The sequence below is a fragment of the Epinephelus moara genome, chromosome 10 (assembly GCF_006386435.1).
Source record: "Epinephelus moara isolate mb chromosome 10, YSFRI_EMoa_1.0, whole genome shotgun sequence".
In the NCBI taxonomy this organism is placed as follows: domain Eukaryota; kingdom Metazoa; phylum Chordata; class Actinopteri; order Perciformes; family Serranidae; genus Epinephelus; species Epinephelus moara.
The window spans coordinates 35,064,455-35,086,615 of record NC_065515.1 but is presented as its reverse complement, the minus strand read 5'-3'; the positions used below and the strand labels follow the sequence as shown (position 1 = coordinate 35,086,615).

General features: G+C 39.5%; 1 protein-coding gene across 1 annotated transcript in view; it reads right to left on the bottom strand.

Moving 5' to 3' along the window:
• mcf2l2 (MCF.2 cell line derived transforming sequence-like 2) overlaps window positions 1–22,161 on the bottom strand; it is a 240,879-nt gene that overhangs the window by 69,037 nt on the left and 149,681 nt on the right. The window contains exons 17-20 of the mRNA XM_050055717.1: window positions 14,825–14,940; window positions 8,129–8,198; window positions 3,801–3,893; window positions 1,517–1,609 (exon numbers count right to left, since the gene is read on the bottom strand). Coding sequence (XP_049911674.1) covers window positions 1,517–1,609; window positions 3,801–3,893; window positions 8,129–8,198; window positions 14,825–14,940 — 372 coding nt within the window. The remainder of the gene's footprint in view (window positions 1–1,516; window positions 1,610–3,800; window positions 3,894–8,128; window positions 8,199–14,824; window positions 14,941–22,161) is intronic.

The following is a 22,161-nucleotide window of genomic DNA, read 5'->3' as shown; positions in this document are numbered from 1 at the left end:
AAGCTTTTATGGTGAAAGAAGGGTTAAAGCTGAAGGTGTGACACATTACAATATGCTACCTTGGCCAGGTCTCTCGTGTAAAAGAGATTTTCAATCTCAATGGGACTTCCTGGTTAAATAAAAAAAAAATATATATAAGTAAATCTGAAAAGTTTTAATGAAATGTAGTCGGAGGACACCAAGACCCAGGCACAATCTGGCCAGTCAAGGTGAGAGCACCTGAACTGTGAAGCTGGGTGTGTCAGCCTTATTCCTGCACTGTGATCATTCTTGTGCACATGCTTCCTTGGGTCATAACAGTCCAGGAGTAGTGGCAGGGCAAAGTGCAGCTGGTGTTGGCCTTCGGTCACAGGAGCAGCTGCTGCAGGGGGGGTTCACCTGTTGAGCTGTGGTGACATACTGTAATTTAAGGTTTGCTGTGGCACTGGTAGTAGTTTAGGTGTTTTTTGGTTTGGGAAAAGGGGTTTATCTTGTGTTTGTGGTTTTGGGTTATCTGCCGATATTATACTTCCAATGCAGTGGTATGCTACACCCCTGCAGCAAGATGCTTTAAAGTCACATTTGGCATTGTTGGCAGGATTATGAAGCAATCACTGTGTGGTAATTCATTAAGTTTTAATCTGGCCATATCAGCATTTTTCAGAACTGACACCTTTGGTTCCTTATGACTCAAAGTTTTGTAAATTCCTACGTCCTTTTTCTTTTTTTCTGTTCATGAAGATGGAATGGTGTCAAAGGTCAGCACCAATAACTTTAAACTGTGGGAAAATTCCAGCAGGAGCAGGTCAAGCTGACCAGGAAATAAAGTCAAGAAGAAGACATTCAGATCCTTTGCTTAGCTGCATAAAGGAATCTCTAAGGGAGCTTGTGGTCATCACCTGGAGATTACTATACAGTCAAACTTCTGTCAAACAACATTTCAAAATTTGCATTAAATAAACTGTGGTAACATCAAAATGCAAATCCATAAAACTGTTTTTATTAATTATTATTAATATATTTTTTAAAACTTGTATATTCACAGATTGTTTATTCAGAAATAGTGTGAGTGGTGTGAGGGAATTGACGTTCTTAGAGTTTCAGTACATCATAACTTGAAGCTGAAACCTTAGTTACAGTTTGTTTTTTAAACCTCTGCATTTCAACATGAGGGGTGTGGCAGTAGATGTGTGTGAGTCTGGGTCCCTTGGTTAAAGCCTAATGCCTCATTGTGGCTCCAGGCTCAAAAAGAGATTTTAGGAACTCCTGTGGGGGATTATATAGAGCAGGCTGAACTAATTAGCCAGATAATTGCACAAAATAATGCCCTGTTATTAATGTACTGAAATATTAGTCAAACATAATTTGGATAATTTTTAATGAGATCTTGTAGCCAAATCAAACAAGCTACATAACCACAACAAGCAAGCAGACTTCAGAGTTCAGTGTCATACAGTTGGCAGTTTTGTGTGTGTGTGTGTGTGTGTGTGTGTGTGTGTGTGTGTGTGTGTGTGTGTGTGTGTGTGTGTGTGTTTACCTTGAGCATGAGTTGGTATTTGGTGATCCTCTGGACAGGCTTCAGCAGGTAGGCATCCAGAGACAGTTTGTGGTCCAGTTTCTTCTGGCATTCCTGTTGTCACAAACACAAAATAGTGTCCATCAGGACGGACACTTGACAGACGTACCTAACCTAAAGCTGCAGTGGGCAAAATTTCCATGTCAAAACACACCTGTCATATTAGGTTACAGCTGTAGTTGGTAACATTCATAAAAATAAAATTTTGTCACATTTGCTTAAACTGTCACCATATCGACACAGCAATACATGGGGCAGATAGTCTGTATAAAACATTATGTTCCTTTGCCTCCTTGTGCTTCTTATAGCATTTGTAAGAATCGACCACACACATAAACAAAAACAACCAATAAGAACTCTCTAACGCAGATGTCAGTCATGTCAATCACAGCTTTTGAACTTTGGTCTAACTGTCAAACTAGGCAGCACTGATATAATTATCCATTCTTCAGAACTAGAACAAATATTCCTATCCTACTGGGAAAAAAAAAACCTAAAAGCATAACTTATTAACACACTACTTTTGTTATGAAGTTATGATGTTGTTATGAAATATTTTTTTTAAATGATTTATTTAAATGAAAAAAATGTCATTTCTAAAATATTTTGATCTGCTTTCATTTTTTACCTTCTAAACTTGCCCTGTGCCAGAAAATAGCCTTGTCCCAGACAAAAATGTACAACTTCAAACAATTAAAAAATGTGTTAAAAGCCTTCAAAATCGAAAACCAACATAGTGATAACATTGGTGCAAAAATGTTCTGCTATAATAATCTTTGTTTTAAAATGTTGGCCCTTTCAAGATGTGTCCCAGGTTTTAGTCAAACTCTGTCAGATTTACGAAAACATAATGTAATCAGGCATAAAAGTGGTTAGCTACATCACAAGGAAGTCTCACTTCTTGGTTTTCAATTGCTGTTCAAGTACTGGTAAGCTTTCTATTTTTTTGATACATTCATCAAATAATATTTTTCTAACAGGTCAACTCCATCGCCCTTCTTAAATCGAACTAAATCAAAATTATGGTTTGAAAATTAATATTTTGATTAGCATTAGGAAAACCCTTAGCAACTTTGAAAACTAAAATAATTCTTCAATACGAATGCAGTGAAATTAATAGATAGGCCTATAGAACTTTCTGTCAACTCCATAAGACGTCAACTCCGTCAGATCTAACCTCTGACATCCATCATGACTGAAAAAATACAGTCACTGGGAGGATGGCTTATCACAAGGTTTAATAGTCAAGACTTTGATCTTTTAAAATTGATTTCCCAACCTAATTGAAGAGTGAAAATTAAAAACTGAAAAAAAAAACCCCACAAAAAAACCCCACAACAGTCTCAAGGATGGGTGTAATATAAATCACGACTCTGTTACTGCATTGCCTTTTTCTCACCACAAATGTTTTCAGAAACATATTTTAGTGTACTGCTGTAACATGAGAGAGTTTGTGACCTGGCTGCCATGTTGAACACAATTGAATCAAAACAAAACACCGCCCACTGGCAGGAGTGAGCTCTCATTTTACAGCTAAACAGTACACTTAAATATGGTTCTGAAAACATTTGAGATAAGAAACAGGCAGTGCAGTAACAGAGTTTTGATTCATATTTAATCAGCGCTGTCTAGTTTGACAGTCTGACTGCAGTTCACCACAGCAATAATTGACATGATTGACAGCCGCTTTAGAGACTCCTCTGTTCTGCCCGGTTGTTTTCCTTCAGCCGTGGAAGATTTGCAAATGCCCTTAGAAGTACTATGAGAAGAAGAAGGAACATGGTTTTTTTCACAGACTCTCTGTCTTATGTAATGTGTGGATGTAATGACAGTTTCAGCAAATGTGACAAAGTTATTTTTTATAAAAAGTATCTAAGCTTTAAGTCACAAATTGGAACATGCAACAATGTAGATGCTGCTGTTAGGAGATTTAGATTCTAGCGTCAGGTTGAACAGTATCATCCTGGTGTATGGACCAACAGATCAGTTTTTGAAGTCTGATATTATAAACAGCACCAAAAGTGTTACATGGCTGAACTTCCTTATGACCTCCATCCCAACCATTCTTTAAGAAGACCATATCTGAATCACTAAATTCAGACAGTTATGTTACAGTTAATTGCTACTGTATATGGAACAAGGAAAGGCAGATGATGCAGCTATAAGTTATTGTTGCCTCCTCACATTTGTGTGTGTGTGTGTGTGTGTGTGTGTGTGTGTGTGTGTGTGTGTGTGTGTGTGTTACCTGAAAGAAGAGGCTGTCTCCACACTGTCTCCAAAGGACTTCAGAGCGGGGTTTATTCTGACAGTACTTCTCATACACCTGAAGCTCTTCTTTCTGATAACACAAAGACAGGTCAAAGTGAAGAAAGGCCTTAAATCATCTGCTGTCAGTTTCTGATCATTTTTAGCTGTTGCTGGAATATGAAGTCTGTCAGTTTTGCACATCACTGACTGATTGACCTCATCTCCTCATTCTCTACCTTTGATTAAAGGAGGCCACTATCATGAGACAAACGGTATACACTAACACAACAAAGAACACATTTACAAAATTTCACAAAGTGCCTCTTTGCGGCGCCAACTGTAACCCTGCCTGGATTATGGTCACTAGCTTTTTTTTTTGTCAAAAAATATGATAAATAGACATATTTTTTTACAATAAAACACATTTCAACATGCCATCTGATACTCCATCCCTGCGCAGGTATTATTAAACGGCGCAGTCCATCCGACATGGGTCAGATGTGTGATGTGTAGAACTCAAGTGCGCCGCCAATGTAAACATGTGCAAAAGACTGCAGCCTGACTAGCCAAGTCAAAGTGCCAAACAAAAAATCAGGAGCTCCTAAAGAAAAGGTCAGAGTAAGGAGCGAAGTGAGGAGCAAAGAGGCCATAGCTAAATGTCTAACAATAAAAAAGTGAAGAAGCACCAGATATGACAGGCGAAGCTGAAGGTGAGAAGTGAGACAGACTATTGTTACCAAACAAAACCTTACAGCTACAGAGAGGACACAGGTATCATATGAAACTCAAGGACCTAAGGCATTTATTGGTACTGACCATGACATGCTATCTTTTTGGAAAAAGGGGCCAAATAATTCTCCAAACTTACGCTAAATTTTGGCGACGGTATAGGAGTCTTGGAATTACATAAATTGGGTTTGACTGGAAAAGTGAGAGCTGACAGCAAGAATAAAGTTGCTCTCAAGATTTAATGAATAAATGAAGAAAAAAAAAGTTCACTCAGGATTTGATCTTGTGATTAAATTTTTTGCACTGATTTCTTGAATCAATTTTTGATTCAGTAGTTCCCAACCTTTTTCCTTAAGGGACCCCTTTTGTGTCATTAAGTAAACTGACGGACCCTGACTAAGTGACATTTTACAGATATTTCATATTGCATTCAATGCATAACAATCACAGTGCAGAACAACTGATAAACTGCAATATTCAAATAGTTAACACAATTTGTGTTTAATAATTTAGATGAATTTTTTTTCAGATTATTTCCTGTAAATGCTGCATCAGAGATGAATTTCCCTGATTTTTTTTTTTGGAACTTTTTATACAATATGCTGCCTGTATTATGTTTATTTTAGATTCTTATATCATATATACTTAATAGGCTTATTCTCCCTGACACCTGGCCATTGTTCTAGTAACTCTTTGGTTGTTTTAACTGTGTACTTTTCTGATGCAGGATGAAACTTTTAAGCAGAGAGAGCATTCCACCCCGTTTCTTCAAGGATGTTTTTATCACGCTGGGGCCTTGTATTGTCGACCTTATAAATTCTTCCTTGATGTCTGGCTGTGTCCCCGCTGCTTTCAAACATGCTGTGGTGCAGCCCCTCATCAAGAAGAATAATCTTAACCCTTCAGTTTTGTCGAACTACAGACCTATTTCTAAGCTCCCTTTTTTGTCCAAAGTCTTAGAAAAGGTAGTGTATGAACAACTGCAGTCGCATCTGGACTTAAATGGCATTTCTGAAAAGTTCCAGTCGGGCTTTAAAGCACGCCATAGCACAGAAACAGCCCTTCTAAGAGTCTTTAATGATCTGCTTTTAATTGTTGATTCTGGTAACACTGCTGTTCTGGTGCTCTTAGACTTGACCGCAGCTTTCGACACAGTAGATCATAAGATTCTTTTATCACGTCTTGACCTGTGTGTAGGTTTTAAAGGTACAGCGCTCAAATGGTTTGAATCCTATTTATCAGAAAGGAGTTTCTCTGTTCACATGGGCCAGTATAGATCTGCTGCATCCTCACTCAATTGCGGGGTGCCTCAAGGTTCCATCTTGGGCCCCATTCTCTTCTCCATTTATATGCTGCCCCTGGGTGCTATATTTAGAAAGTACAACATAACATTTCATTGCTTTGCAGATGACTTACAGATCTACCTTCCTCTTCAAAAAAACAGCTCTGCCTCCATTCAAGCTCTGCTGAACTGTCTCAATGATGTTCACACATAGATGGCTTCAAATTTCTTGAACCTAAACAAATCCAAAACTGAAATTATTTTATTTGGCCAATCTGACCTTTTAGATGGCTATGACAGTGCCATTGGCCCATTAGCTTCCTACTGTCACCCTGCTGCAAGGAACCTAGGAGTAATTTTTGACTATGCTTTTAAATTTAAAAAACAGATTAGTTCAGTAGTCAAATCAAGCTTCTTTCAATTAAGGCTACTTAGTAAGGCAAAGCCCTACCTCCCTCCACTTGATTTTAAGAGGGCAATTCACGCTTTCATTACCTGTCATCTGGATTATTGTAATTCTCTTTATGCTGGATTGGACCAGCAGTCACTGAAACGCCTGCAGGCTGTCCAGAATGCAGCAGCCAGACTGCTGACAGGAAAGAAAAGACATGATCATATCACCCCGATACTGGCCTCTTTGCACTGGCTCCCTGTCCAGTTTAGAGTTCAGTTTAAAATTTTATTATTTGTTTTTAAAAGCCTGAATGGCATAGCTCCATCCTATCTATCTGAGTTTGTTCAGCTTCACACGACAGCCAGAGCACTGAGATCAAGCAACCAGCTGCTGCTGGCCTGTCCCAGAACTAAACTTAAAAGCAAAGGTGACAGAGCCTTTTCCGTTGTGGCGCCAAATTTATGGAATACTTTACCATTCCATATAAGGGCAGCCCGAACTTTGGAACACTTTAAATCTCTTTTAAAAACCTACCTCTTTTCGCTTGCTTTCACCTCTAGTTGAGACAGACATGTCTTTTACAGCTTTTATTTGTATTTTACCTGTACTCTAGTGTTGATGTTTTATTGTCTAAACCTATTGTTGATCTTATTGATAATTTTTGTGTTTTTTGCTATTCATTCATTCTTTGGATGAACTGTACAGCACTTTGGTCAACCGAGGTTGTTTTTAAATATGCTATATAAATAAATTTTGACTTGACTTGACTTGAAGGCTCTGTGAATATAGCTTGTGCTCAGGTCTTCACTCTGCCCTCATCGTGTGAGAGGCTTTTTAAGTTTATATCTTGAATAATAATCTAAACTTTTAAAATAATAAATTCATTTAGTTTTCTTCAAAGTAATGAATGAGACATATAGCATTTACTACTTCTAATATATATATCTATATATATATATATATATAGATATATATATATATTTTATTTTTAATACAGTTTTTGTACATTCCTTACAATCAAAAAAGCCTCATAACCCCCCATGAAGCTTTGGCAAATTGGGGTTGGGACCCCCAAAAATGGCTGCACTGAAAGCTTTTATTGAAAAGAAGGATGTGTTTGCCGTCCTTCCTACGGGGTTTGGTAAAAGTTTAATTTACCAACTGGCTCCGTTGATTGGGAAAAAGATGGGACTCAGTGAAAACCCAGTGGCTATTGTTGTTTCTCTGCTAGCTGCTCTCATGGAGGAGCAGGTCAGGGAAGCGACCAAGCTGGGAATCACAGCCATGCAACTCAGAGTCCACAGTGAGGAGGAAATCTGCAAAGACGGCAACACTCTTTCCCAGACATCATCACAGCTCATCTCCACTGCAGCTTGCTGGTCTGTTTACAGTTGTGTTGTGCTAGTCTACGTCACACGTTTCGTTTACTCTGATTGGTTTTCCGTCTTTCCAATTGCGTGAAGGGGCACTTTGAGTGACAGCTGTTGATACCGCCCCTTGGGAATAGAGGAAATGTACACTCCATGTCCACAGTAGACCCATTCGCGTTTTGCGAATTGGGTCTGGCAACACCAGGCTAGGTTCCATCCCCTCTGGATAACACACACAGGAAGCAAAAAGTGTCTTCTCTGACAAGCTAGCAGTTAGCTATTTTTTCGTAGAGCCAATCCATGTTAAACCTACAATGATTTTACTTGAAAAAGTAGTAATATTGCACAATAAAATAGTGCTTTACAAAGTACATAAGTAATATGAGTACGTTAAGTGCTAAAAGTACTGAGAAAGTATCCATTATCAGGAAAATATGTAACTCTGGGTGACAGTTTAAATTATAAAAATATAGACACTCATGTAAAACACAAGCACCCAAAACTGTAATTTGTTGAAATGGACTTTCCATCACTGTTTCTAAACTACTCACCCTTTTCAGAAAACAGGTTCCCACCAGTTCTGGTTTCTCTACACAGTCCTCCAGCTCCCTCAGAAATGTCCTGCAGGTAATTTAAGAACAAACAGAAAGAGAACAGAACACACGCTGTTACTTTCCTTTGGCGAGCTGGAAGCCAAATTACTAACGTGTTGTTGTTTTTTTGCTTCAGTAACTTGGACATTCCTTCAACACAGCTGTCAGTCATTCATCTGGATATTTAGATTATTCTTTGCATTATTACCTTTATTAGCTAGGAAAGTCTTGTGTGAAATGAGTAGAGAGAGAGGGAGATGACATGCAGCAAAGTTGGAATTGAACCCATGGCTGCTGTGGCAAGGACAAAGCCTTTGTACATGGGAACTTGCTCTGCAGGTGAGCTAGTGGGCGCCCCAATCATCTGGATCTTTTTGGGTAAGTATGCCTCTAACTGTACTTTTCTGATTATCAGATAGTACTGATGTCTCAGTTGCTCCAGACACCAATTCAGCATGCCATTGTTAATATAAACATCTTGCCAAATTAAATATGACTGCCACATGAAAACACCTTCCCCTATTAAAATGAAGTGCTGACTACCCAGTCTGTGAAAACAGACAGTGTCTACTGTGACTCTGAAGTAGCTTTGACAAGTCAAATTACCCTTATGATGTCATCAGGGTAATCTAAGTTTGGATCTGGAGAGCACAGTATAAACAGGGTGTGGAGTTTGACAGATGTGGTTGTACACCACTCAGGGAGGATCTAAGAAAAAGATACTACTGATCGGAAAATGTTCCTGGAACTTGTTCTAGTGACAAAATTTCTATTTTAGGTATCAAGACTTTATGCAAGTGTAATACTAAATCCCTGGAATACTCTTTAAAAGCAATGGGCCTACAATAATTTGGGTCTTGGCCCCTTAGTTTTTGAAATGCAAAACCAAGGAGCTTAAAGAAAATATCCCAAGCAGCCTACTGTCGGCTCCATCTCACACTTTTACTAGTTACTGTACACAGAGATGAGAGGAAGTGCTAACAAGTAGACAAGGAGAGAAAAACACAGAGGGGTTGAGAAAAGAGGCAAAACAGGAAGCAAGAGAGAGGAAAGGAAGTGTAAGAAGAAAGAAAATGGATGAAGATAAAGGATGGAGGGGAAAGGAGGAACAACTCTTTGGTCCAGGCCCTCAGGGAGTCTGCAATTTGCCTGGGATGCACGCAAGGCTGTAACTACCATTGAGGACACCGAGGTCATGACCTCTGTATTTTTTTCCGACCTAAATGAATGTATAAAATGAAAATAAAAATAAACCATTTCATTTGTGATGTGAAAGTACGTGAGAGGACCGATGGAAGGTGATTGAGTAGCTCTCTCTTCTCCATAATAACAATTATTTAAAAAAGAAAATTCTGGTACTCTTATTTGATCGACGCACTCACACACACGCTGTGTTTAGTGGGGTGACTTGAGCACCTGTCAGGCTGCCACTCAGACTGTCTGAAGCAGGTATGGACAGCAGTCAGCGATCGAGCCAGGTAACTGAATAAACTAAAATCATTTCAGTTTGGGCTTCTTGCTTGCTTCTTGTAATTCTTCTAACAAGAGGCAGTGGCTGGCTGTACTTGCATGAAATAATGTTGCAATGAATGAATGAATGAAACATATGAAACGTTAGCAAACGTTAGCAAACGTTAGCTAGGTAACGTTAGCTTGCTATTTTAACCCTATGGGCCCGAACGACGCATCGTGCATCCAAATTCATACCTGTTCTTCTCTATGGATTTTCTCCCCATGGTCCAATGTTTTCATAGCGAAAAAAAATGATAAAGTTACACTAAAATTATGTATAACAAAGCTTCAACACAGCTTTGCACACACATTAACGTTACTCTTGAATGGATTAGTACTCACAAATGCTTGGTCGCACAGAAATGCCACACATATCACATGAAAGCGCAGGATCAGAGCTTTCCAGTGATACCACACACATCACTGTGCTGTCATCCCATCATGCTATAAATACAGATCAATTGTCTACAAAATAAAAACCTGACAAATTTCTTTACAATCCATTATACAGATCTTGTTATCAGTCACTTCATATAGTGAGGAATATGTATCTTACCACGTCTTAGGCTTGTGTGTGTTTCTCGCTGTCTATCCACATTTGTAGTCCGGCTTTCAAGATGCAAATATCTCCATATTGTCCAGTTGACACTCCATCAAACTTTGTATGACAAGACCAGCGCACTTCACCTTTGCGCACCCAGACAACTGTAGCCTAATTATGCATTCGTGACAGGGCAGTAGTCACCATATACATTGAGGGGGACACTCGGCAATCATGTCCGCCTGGCACAAACCACATGTTTTGGACAGCTGTGATATGTCCCAGCATCATGGTTCTTATATTGCCTTATATTGTTTTTCAGTAACTAGCACAACACTGGTGACTGATAATATGTGAAAGAAGCAGATGGAACAGTACAGTATAGGCTGAGCTGAATAATGCTCTGGTACCACAATGGGAGGAAATGGGGAGGAACATAGAGTCTTTTAAGCTTGCGGATGGCTGACAGTCTTTGGTGGCTCCTCCTACGATGTCATGAGTGTGCTGGCTGAGACAAAAATGCTTTTTAGTCTTAGTCACATTTTAGTCATTTTTATCCTTGATAGTTTAATTTGACGAAAATTCAAAACATTTTAGTCAACTTTTAGTCATTATGGTTTCAATATGTTCTCTATCTTTAAACTAATCCAGTTAGGCTAATTCATGTATCAGAAATTAGAATCAAGGTGAAAAATTTCACTTTTTTGACAAATAATTTTTTTGACAAAAAATGTTTTGCACACTTACAAACTGTCATTTCTCCAACAGTGTTTGACAGGTTTAAGGGGTGATTTATGAACAAATACTTACCGATTATCATTTGAAAAGCCCAACATCTCTCTGCTCTCAAAAACTTTGACACCACAAATAACTATTCTGAGACAACTAGGATTTGTACCCAGGTTCATTGTAAATTCTGACTTATCGATCTCGCTGTTAAAGGTGATAGATATAGGATTCATACTTCCCGGTCAGTAGGTGTCGCACTCACACTGGCCCGCTCTCGCTCCACTCTTCAATTCTACAGGTTGCCAGGTTTGTAAACGACAGACAATGGAGACAGTGATGTCAAGTGAAGAGTCTTTTGTGGTATAGAAATTAAAAAATAATAATAATAAATCATGAGTCCTCTCTTGTGTGCCCTGTAACACACTGTAACAATCTCCGTTAAGCATTTTTAGCTCTAGTCGTCACTAATGCTAATGTAATTAGTCAATTAGGATCCTTTGTCGTGGTGGACACATGGATTCCCTGATTCAACAATGTACTGTACACACAAAAACACAAAAGTGTTCTTGATATTAAAACGGCAAATATATTCCTCTGTTATAATTTCCCACCAATAATAATAATAATAATAACATGATAGTCTGGCTTTACTAGTTATGTGATGTATTCAGTAGATTTACTTTTTTACGACACTATTTGACAGCTCTACAACTGGAAGAATCACAACCGTTTCTAGAGAACTTGCTAAAATATCTGAAATTAACCAACATCTTTACTTTTTCTTAACATATTTCATCTAGGTGCAGTGTCATTACTTGTTCGGCTTTACTAGATATCTTACTAAATCTGCCTCAATTTTGGCTGTTGTCTGTTGAATTACTGGCAGGGTCTCTCTGACGGTTTTCTGCACGTCTGCCAGACTGTTTATGATTTCCTTAGCCCAGAGAGGACAGTCGGATCTCTCGCTGTCTGCGTTGTCCTCCACGTCGCAGCCATCTTCCTCACTGGGAAGTTCCTGAGGCCGCTTGGCTTTGTCGAGTCTAGTTTGCATCTTTTCACGTTGCCCTGAACCTTTACTTGACGCAGCCATGTAATAGAAAGTACTTGGAGACTTAAATGTCAGTTTGAAAGGATATTACGTGGGTTTTAGCATTTAATTAAATACAATTTTCAGGAGAGCTTGTTCGACGCATGACCTACTCCACCGAAACCATCACGAGTTCTCACTCGTGGCATTTGAAGATAATTACAAGCACGGCTGTTCTTGGCATTCAATGTTTTATAGTCCACCACTAACATTTTTGTCTGGTCAACAAAAATAAAGCATAGATCGGGATTTTTTTTTTTTTTTTTAGGTCATCATCGGCTCATTTTTGTCATGGAAAAAAGTTGTTGACAAAAAAAAAAATTTCATAGTTTTGATCAACAAAATTAACACTGCTCAGAGGTATGTGAAACTGTAAGTTATTTCAACTGTTTGGTTATTGATGAGAATGGGATGTGGGGTGAGAGGGAAACAAGTATTATTTCCTTTGTTTTGCTGACACTGAGCTGAAGACGGCTTACCTCGCACAACTAGGTGAAGTTGGTAACTGTCTTGTGATAATCCAGGGCAGAGTTGTTGTCTGTGAGCAAGAATGGCTGTGCTTCTTGGTCATTTGAGGTAAGTAATGGTAGGTGATGGAATGGTGCAATGGTTGCACCAGTCCATTCATTGGTACAAAGTGTGTATAGACATGGACTCAACACACAACCCTGTGGTGCTCCAGTGTTAGTGGTGAGTGCTGGTGACGTAGTTGTGCCCACCTGCACAGCTTGCAGTCTGTCTCTTAGGGAAATTGTGCATAAGGTGGATAAGACAGGGGGGGATATTATGATGGTCTAGCTTCCAGATCATCAGGTGCCTTTTGATGGTGTTAAAAGCAGAGCTGAAGTCCATGAAGAGGATCCTGATGAAGGTGCCTGGAGAATCAAGGTGCTGGAGGTGGAAGTGCAGCGGGCAGGCCACAACATTCTCCGTGTCCCTCTTAGCTTCATAGGCAATTTGGAGGGGGTCCAGTTGTGGGGTGACAACTGGCAGGATGATGTTTAGCAGCAGCTTCTTCAGGCACTTTAATATTATAGATATGAGGGTGGTGGGGCGATAGTGGTTGAGTTCTGTGGGCCAAGGTTTTTTGGGTGCAGAGATTATGATAGCAGTTTTCCAGGGGGTAGGAATTGTGGCAGTCTGGTAAGATTTGCAGAGGAGTGAGTGAAAAATTGATGAAAGTTCTGTGAAAGTTCTTCAGCACTCTTACTGGGATGCTGTCAGGCCCCGTGGCCTTACCTCGTTTACATTGGCTAAGCTGGCACCATACCCCCTCCTTGGGGGAGAGCTCTCAGACATTATTCACATACAGTTGAGGAGTCCTGGGTATCAAAGCGGACATAGAATGAATTCGGTTCTTTTACAAAGGATTCTTGGTCAATTATTGCATTAAGGTTGGGTTTGGGTTTGCATCCAGTAAGGGTCTTTAGCTTCTGAAATGCCTGCTTGGTGTTCACGTTGCTAAATTCAGATTCTAGTGGGAATTTGAAAGCTTTTCCAGAGGATTTGCCACAAACTCTTCCTTTGTGGAACTTACAGTTTTTGACACTGTTCAAGGTATGTTAATTGAACATTGCTACTTGTGATGTTATTTGAATTGTCACTTACACCTACACAAACTAACATCGTCCAGTTTATGGAGGAAATTAGTAAACAATTCTTTTCAAGCTGTCAGATACTTCACCAAAGTTTTGCTGCCACTGCACACTGTCATACTTCGTACAAGTATATTTCTCCAAAGTGGCTTCTGATGTAAAATTAGACTGTGCTCAGAACCATGGATGAACTATGAGAGAACTGGCCCCTAGGCACAGACATGTAAAGGCCCCCACTTTTCTGACATAAGTAAAAGACTCCTAGACTTAAATAGATACTGAAGTTGAGGAAATTAGTAAAGTTCGGTTGCAATTTTTTATTCAACAGCAGCTCCAGAGAGTTCTGCCTCACCTGCTAAATGTCACTGAAAATGACACTAAACGACTACCAACAAGGCTCAGGTGCTGCTGTTGAACTGCAGCTGAACTTTGTATTGAGTTGACACTGAGGATAAAGACAAGCTTTCTGACTGCTGTCACAGCAGATCTTCACCGACACTCGTTTGCACAGATATTAGACTGCATAGTACAGCACACTGTACAAAACGTTCCAGGAAAGCTTGAGATGCAGCTTCTGTTTCCTCAAGCAATGCTAAAGTGCTGTTCTCATTTAAATGGCTTTGATATTTTTTCAGTATTCTAATGAAGAAAAAAAAATGTTGGTTTAGATTTGGTTGCTAGATACTCAATATCAAAAGACTGATCAGGAGCTAAGCAAACAACAAACATACAAAAAATGTCACCCCTTCTTCTAACTGAGATGTGTCTTTACAAGAAATGTTGACAGTCATTTCAGAAGCTCTGGCTCAAGGTACCCCTGACCCCTTGGGCCCCTGTAGGTCTGTGTGGGAGACCCCTTTAGTAATCAATTTATTTCCAGACTGCATACCTAAGCAAGAAGTTTGTGCAAAATACATGACATAATGATGACAAGAAAGGATAGTTTTTTGGAAAAGTTAATACTTTTTTAAATGCTTCATTGCCAAATGCATAGCTTTCTCAGCTGTACAAAATGCTGTATAATATATATATACACACACACACACACATATATATATATATATATATATATTTTTTTTTTTTCACCTGATTCTGACCATTTTATCCTGTGGTAAGTCTTGTTTATTACATATAGTAGTGTTTTCAATATATATTATAGCAGAATGATGTATGAAATGCATTCCACCTACCTATTGTGAAATTCATATATCTCTGGCAGGTTGCCAAACAGCACATCCCTTTTGTTCTCCAGGGATGGGGGGATGAGATGGCTGAGCTCTGAGTTATCCAGCTCTGCAAAATAACCCTGGGAAAGAGGGGGAGGAGGAGGATGATAAGACAGTGAACAAGAAAAAGAAAGCAGAGAGCAAAATAAGCCATAAATTAACTGGCAAGTCAGCAGAACATCTCAGCTAATCATTTCCACCCTGACACAATCAGAGAAACAGAGATTCTAAACCTCGGCTCACCCTAGTGTAATCGACACCTATGGGTGATGAGTATGAATTATAGACTACCATACCATACTCTGTATCATATAATCAATATACTGTGCAGTCAGAATCAATGCATTTCTGCAGGAATTTAGCCGTCTGTGTGTGTGTGTGTGTAATCCAACGGAAAACTGATTGGATTTATTCAACCCACGAGATCACATAAAGTTCATACACTGACAGGAGTCTGAGGTTGGATTTATGAGGAAAAGAACTGCAGAGCTCTTTTTACTAAAAGGCAGTCAATGAGGTTACTGATCCCAGGGATGCACCAGTAGTCATGGAGCTATTGAATGTCTGGATTGGAGACTATTTGCATTAAGAATTTCTCAATTGAGATTATATAATGGAATACCAAGAGCTGCATCACAGTCAGAAATCAAAGACAAGCCATCTGAGTTTCTTCTATCATCATTTTTGTGTTTCAAATAACTCCACACTAATGTATGTTTAACAATCACTAAAACAGGGATATGTACAGTACATGTAGTTGTGTCTGTTTGATTTAAGGATAAAATGGCATGGAATGTATTCAGTTAGATACTCGGTGGGGGACTTACATCTACAAGTTTATAGAGTTTGTCTTTGTCAAGTCTGAGATCACATAGGAACAAGCAAGCACTCTCAAACTAAATACACTCGTGAGGTGCACGGCCAAAAACAGTGAAAAGGTGGAAAACACCAGCACTCTCAAATGTCCTTTTAGTAAGTTTAATCGACCAGCTTGGATGGCAGTACCAGTACACAACAGACGTTTCGACAGAAAGTCTTCTTCAGTGTGTAACTATGGTTACAGAAGTGCCGTTTAAGTACACTCGAAACAGGTGTGTGAAAAAAAATATTTAACACTTCCGCCATAAAATGTAGTACCAACTCACAGGCAGAGAATAAACAAAAAACAATCTGACGAAAGTATGTCACAACTAATAGCAGTAGATGCACCGAAAACAGATATACATATGCATAATATACTCTGTTCATACAAAAAGGCACTGTGAACAACAGTAAAAACTGTGTGCACGAGGGGGCAGAGTAAGTCCCAAAATCTCAATTAACAATCAGATCATAAATGTACAGGAAAAGACTTGCATAAAGTCACTGAGTAACTGTCCCTCAATTAACAATCAGATCACAAGTGTACATAAAGAAAGACACAGTAAACAGTAAAAAATATGTGTATAAGGGGGCAGAGTAAGTACCAAATTCTCAATTAACAATTAGATCAGAAATGCACAGGATAAAAATTGCATAAAGTCACTGAGTAACTGTCCCTCAATTAACAATCAGATCACAAGTGCATAGTAAGAAGAATAAAGTACAAAAAAGTCGCTGAGTAGCTGTCCCTCAATTAACAATCAGATCATGAGTGCCAAGTAGAGTAAACAAAGTGCATAGAGACACTCTGAGTAACTGTCCCTCGTTTAAGAGACAATTGTAAATATACAATAGAAATATACAGAGTGTACAAAGACATTCGGTCACTGTCCCTTACTTATCAGATCATGAGTGCACAGTAAAATAAATAAAGTACAACAGATCTGCGTCTTTATACCATAAATAACAGTCGGGAAAGAAATACAGAAAAAAAAGACTTCACAGAAGTAGTCACTCCTCAGTTAACATTCAGATCATAAGAGCACAGTGAAAACATAAAGTGCAAAAAGTCACTGAGTTAATATAGGTTCCACTAACGTAGTCTGAGACAACAGCTCATGTGACATCACTGGGGTATCTCTTCTTGGGCTTGGAGATAAGTTTTTAAGCTAAAGTCTGTGTCAAAAAACTAGTGGTGTAGAGTCTAAAAGATCTGTGAGTAACAAGGCAGAGAAGGTCAAAGTAAAGTCACTAGCCAGTCACATTATGGGAGTCTGAAAATGTTAAGGAAATGCTATTTTATATCATTTAAGTCCCCCTATATTCATCAATTCATTGCTCCGTCTATAAAACATTGGAAAACAGTAAAAAAAAAAGAAAAAAAAAAGAAATGCTCGTCACAATTTCTCAGAGTACAAGGTGATATCTTGTTTTCTCTGACTAGCAGTCCAAAACCAAAAGATATTCAATTTGCTTTAATGTTAAAACAAGGAGAAGTAGCAAACTCTCAGATTTTAGAATCGGAAACAATCAAATGTTTGAATGTGTTTGCAACCCTGTCTCACTCCGAAGTCATCAAAAACTGGCACTTGGTCTGTGACTTCCGGCATCAGCAAAAAAACAACGTCCTTTCAAGTCGGCATGATACGCAGTCGGTCACCTTTATTGTTCAACAGCGCCTGGTGGCATCGAGGGGACACGCGGCAGGACAACAACAAAACTTAAGGTAGTGGAAGTCCAAGTAGGGGCAGGCGTAAGGGATGGTGGATGGGTCCAACAACCACCGACTTACACCTAGGAGGCAGGTATTTAGCTCCCATAGACTGTAAATCCAAACCCTGCTCTGTTTTTCCTAAACTCAGCCACGTGCGTGTGTTGGCAAAAGGTAACCATGTGCATTTGTTGTAGAAGGACAAAAACATCAATTTGCAGTGTTGTACCGGTGTAGCACATTTATTTTTGAAGGAGACTTTATACAAACTGACCATTTCCTGTAAAAACAGACATGTAACAGGCAGAAGTTGACACGGCACCCAAGAATGTCAACAACTAAGGCACCCTGGGTACCTTGCACGTCATATGTCGATGTAGAAAGTCCATGACCAAACATCAATATGTAACAAGGCTGGAGCGAGAATGTGTTGATATTTGTGTGACAAATAAAAACAACTAATCCATTATCAGAGTAGTTGCCTACTGATTTTCTGTTGATGGATACATGCATATACATATATATACGTATATATATATATACGTATATATATATATATATATATATATATATATGCAATGTTCTGCTGACAAATTTTTGGCACTGGCATTCATGTGGATGCCACTTGACACGCACCACCCACAAAAACACTGTTGCGGACCACATACATTGGGTGTACATTAAAATGGCAGTCCTCACTGGCAGTGCCCCCCAACAGGACAATGCACCATGCCACACCACAGAAACTGCAAGAATGGTCCAAGGAACGTAACAAAGAGCCCAAGGCATCAAGCTGAGGACTGTATTACAAAGCAGGATTTGGAGTTAGCAGGGTAACTTCAGGGTTAACTCTGGGTTTTCAGTACTATGAAGCTCGTTCTTTTTTTTTACTGGAATAAATCACTGTGGTAACTTGAGCTCGACAGCTAACCTACTCCAGAGCAGGTTAACCTCAGGGTATGAAATCACAACCTGTCAACATCCCGAAATCTGACCAGTCAGATCACTGAGGAAAAAAGTATCCATGAAAGAAAGTCCGGAGCGACAGGTAAAAAAGAGGAGCCTATATATTGTTATAGATCAGTAGAATCACTTCATTGTTCCAGGGCTCTGTTTCCACCAGGGGCGATTGCTCTGAGACAACAAGGGAGGCTGAACCATAGAAGAAATGGTCAAATATGCACTATTGAATTTACACTAAAATAAGAATTTACATTGCATTAAACGTGCACTAGGATGTGTTTAACATCATGACTATGATGTTCAAACGTCAGCTGTTTATCACCAGTTTTCAAACGCGACCTCCCTGTCATACATTCTCGTGTCAGCACGGTGGACGCGGAGCTTCCAAGCATTCCTATGAGACAGCGCTGAGCAGGTTTTTTTCATGCAGCAAAGCGACACGGTCATTGGATAAATGCGACAAAATCGTCACTTCCAGGGAGGCTCAGCTTCCCTGGGACCTAATGGAGTGGTAGGCAGGAGAGGACACACGGTGTATGCATGATTGGAGGAACTGTCTAAAAGGCGGAACCCCTTTGTGATTGACAGCACCGGCATCAGTGAGTGGAGTCTTCTGTCAGAGTTCCTTATTTCCATAAACGATATAGCTCATTTTCACCATTTGTACAGTACACACACAACACACACTGTAAATAAAGACAAATGTTACGTTATTGAGTTTGTCGTTAGTTAGTTCGTTTGTTCGTTGAATCACAAAGCTGCAGTTGTGTTGTGTGTGTGCAGTTGGTATGACAGGGTCACAGACCATTTTCTGCAAAAGGAGCGGAGGGCAGAATTCATATATAAATAAATGTGTGTTTCAGTAATATTTGAAAATGTTCAGAGAATGTTGCTATATAGCACTGTTTGTTACCCGGGCCAGTGTTAAGGTGCAGCCCATTTCAGGGAAACTTATTTTGAGAGAAAATCAGCTCTGGTGGTGTAGACACAGTTCAGGTGTTTAAACCCATCTGAAAATCATTAAGGTGTGTTTTGCTGTGGTTCTATGGCATGAGTGTGGTTGAAAAAACAGCCTCAATTAAATGTTCCTTTTATAAGCCTCGCTACAATATGACAAATTTTATGATGTAAACTTAAAGTGAGCTTCCCCTGTTTAAAAAGACCAGCAGCCGCCACTGGTTTCCACTGATTGTAAAACAGAGCTTCTAACAAACACAGAGATCGTTTACACACTGAACACATGATTTGAGCACTATTTGAAATTATTAAGTTTATTTTAGCTGGCAGTGATAGTGCTGCTACTTTTACACTCTGATTCCATCACTGCAGCTCAAAATAACTTGTGACACCTGTGTGACGAGAACTAGGATAATACAGACAATATTTTATTAGTAAAATAATCTACACACTGTTAATTGGCTCCCATTATTATAAATGTGACATTTCAGTCAGATGGACCTCATCAGTCATTAACTACTTTTCCACCCTTTACTTCAGCAGCAGAAACAGTCTGGTGTTACTTTAAAGTATTTTATGTGACATATTCAGAGTAGTATTATCATCATCCAACTAAACAGCAGAAGATACTCTATACTAATGTCACAAAGGCCCAGAGCTCAGTAATACCCGCACGTAATTTAAGTTTTGGATGCAGGTGAATTTTTGAATGGATGTTTCTAGATTTTCCATTTTAAGATTAGAGAGTATCAATTACATCCCACACCACTGACATTTTACTGTCTCTTAGTCTCTTTTTTTATATTTCATGATGTATCATTTGAAGCAGCCTACTTCATTCACGGTTCTGACGATGACACAATTAACAGCCCCGCCCCTTTCACGTGAACACGCACGTGGCTGGATAGGAAAGAGCTGACTGAACTAGTTGATAACCAGCTTCGTAGTACTTGTTATCCAGACGGCCAGTGTTTGGGTTATTCAAACCACATAACGAGAAGATATCCTGGGTAAGTTGAACTGGCTTTGTAGTACTGGCCTCTGGCCTCGAAATTCCACAGACCCCAACCTGATCAAACATTCGTGGGATGTGCTGGTACCCCTTCTTACAACCCACAGAATTCAAAGAAACCACCACCAATAATCCAGTGTCAGACACCACAGGACATCCTCAGAGGTCCGGTGTCCATGACATGTCAGAGCCAAGTCCAATCCAAGGTTGCCCCCCTATGGAAAGGGGGTACCTCTGGGGTACCAGCATGTCCCACAATTGCTCAGTCAGATGGGGATCTGGGAAATTTGGAGGCCAGGTGGTTGCCTTAAGCTCTTTGTCATGTTACTCTGCCATTCTTGAGCAGTTTTTATGGTGTGCATGGTGCAGTGTCTTGCTGGTGGGATCACTGCCATCAGGGAGTATCGTTGCAATGGCGGGGGTACTTAGTCTACACCAGGACCTAAAGTTTCCCAGCAGAACATTCCATAATAACAAGATGATTGATGTTGTTGTTCACTTCATCTGTCAGTGGTTTTAAAGTTTAAGATGATCAATGTATGTGCATATATTGTATAGATATAATTTTATCATCAATGTAACCCCCATGCTTAATTCAGACATGTTAAATGTCACTGGTACTGGTTACTGGTACTGGTAAATATTGATCTTAATGCAAAGGACATATTTAATTTATTACGATTTGGGTATTCTTTTTATTGCTACGTTAATATCTAACAGGGCAAGAGGCACTGCGGCCAGATTAGCCAGATTATTTTAACCACCTTATATGGAAGTACCAAAGCCATCCACAACCTCTGCCTCACTTTCGATAACTGCACTATGTCTCCCTCAACACTCAGCCACAACCTAGGAATCATCTTCAACAGCCAGCTAAGGTTTGACCACCAAAACAATCACACCACCAGGACTGCCTTCTTCACCTCAAGAACATCGCCCGTCTCCGTCCCTCACTCACCTTCTGTGCTGCAGAAACCCTCATCCATGCATTTATCACATCCAGACTGGACTACTGCAATAGCATCCTCTATGGCTCATCATTCAAACTCCTCAATAAACTTCAATACATCCAGAACTCCGCTGCCCGCCTGCTCACCCACACCCGCTCCCGAGACCACATCACCCCCGTCCTCCAAAACCTACACTGGCTCCCCATCACACATCGCATACAGTTCAAAATCCTATGAGAGGCCGTACAAGCCATAATTCATTCTGGCCCTCTCACACACATACATTCTCCTCTCAAATACATATATTTTCACGCTTCTTTTACATACATATATTTTCACTCTCACATATATATACACTTTACTTTTCAACATATACACATAGGCTGCGGTCGGAAAATCTTTTTTGCTTAGGAAGGTTCCTAGCTGAGTGAAATGACCTGGAAGTATTTTAGTGGCCGCCATGATGAGAGCTGTTCGAATTCTCTAAACACTAAGCAAAGGAGGTTCAGTGTTTCCTTTCAGATCTCCTTTAGCATAGGATACATCGGACCTTCCTAAGCGAAAGGAGATAATTCCATCCCACAAGTCATTGCGGCGGCAATATTTACGCACCATTCACAAACTCAAATGATTAGGAAAGAAAAAAATCAACATGACCGAGAAAGGAAGGAGATCACCATCTAAGTTACCGCTGTTTATGAAGCATTATACATCTCATGCCATAACTTGTTCATATATATTTTTTCAACTTTCAACATTATGTTAAACTTAGATGCGAACTATGAACGTTTCGCTACTATTGGTGTAGGCTACCCTCCGTCCACAGCTTTGTTTAACTTGTTTTATA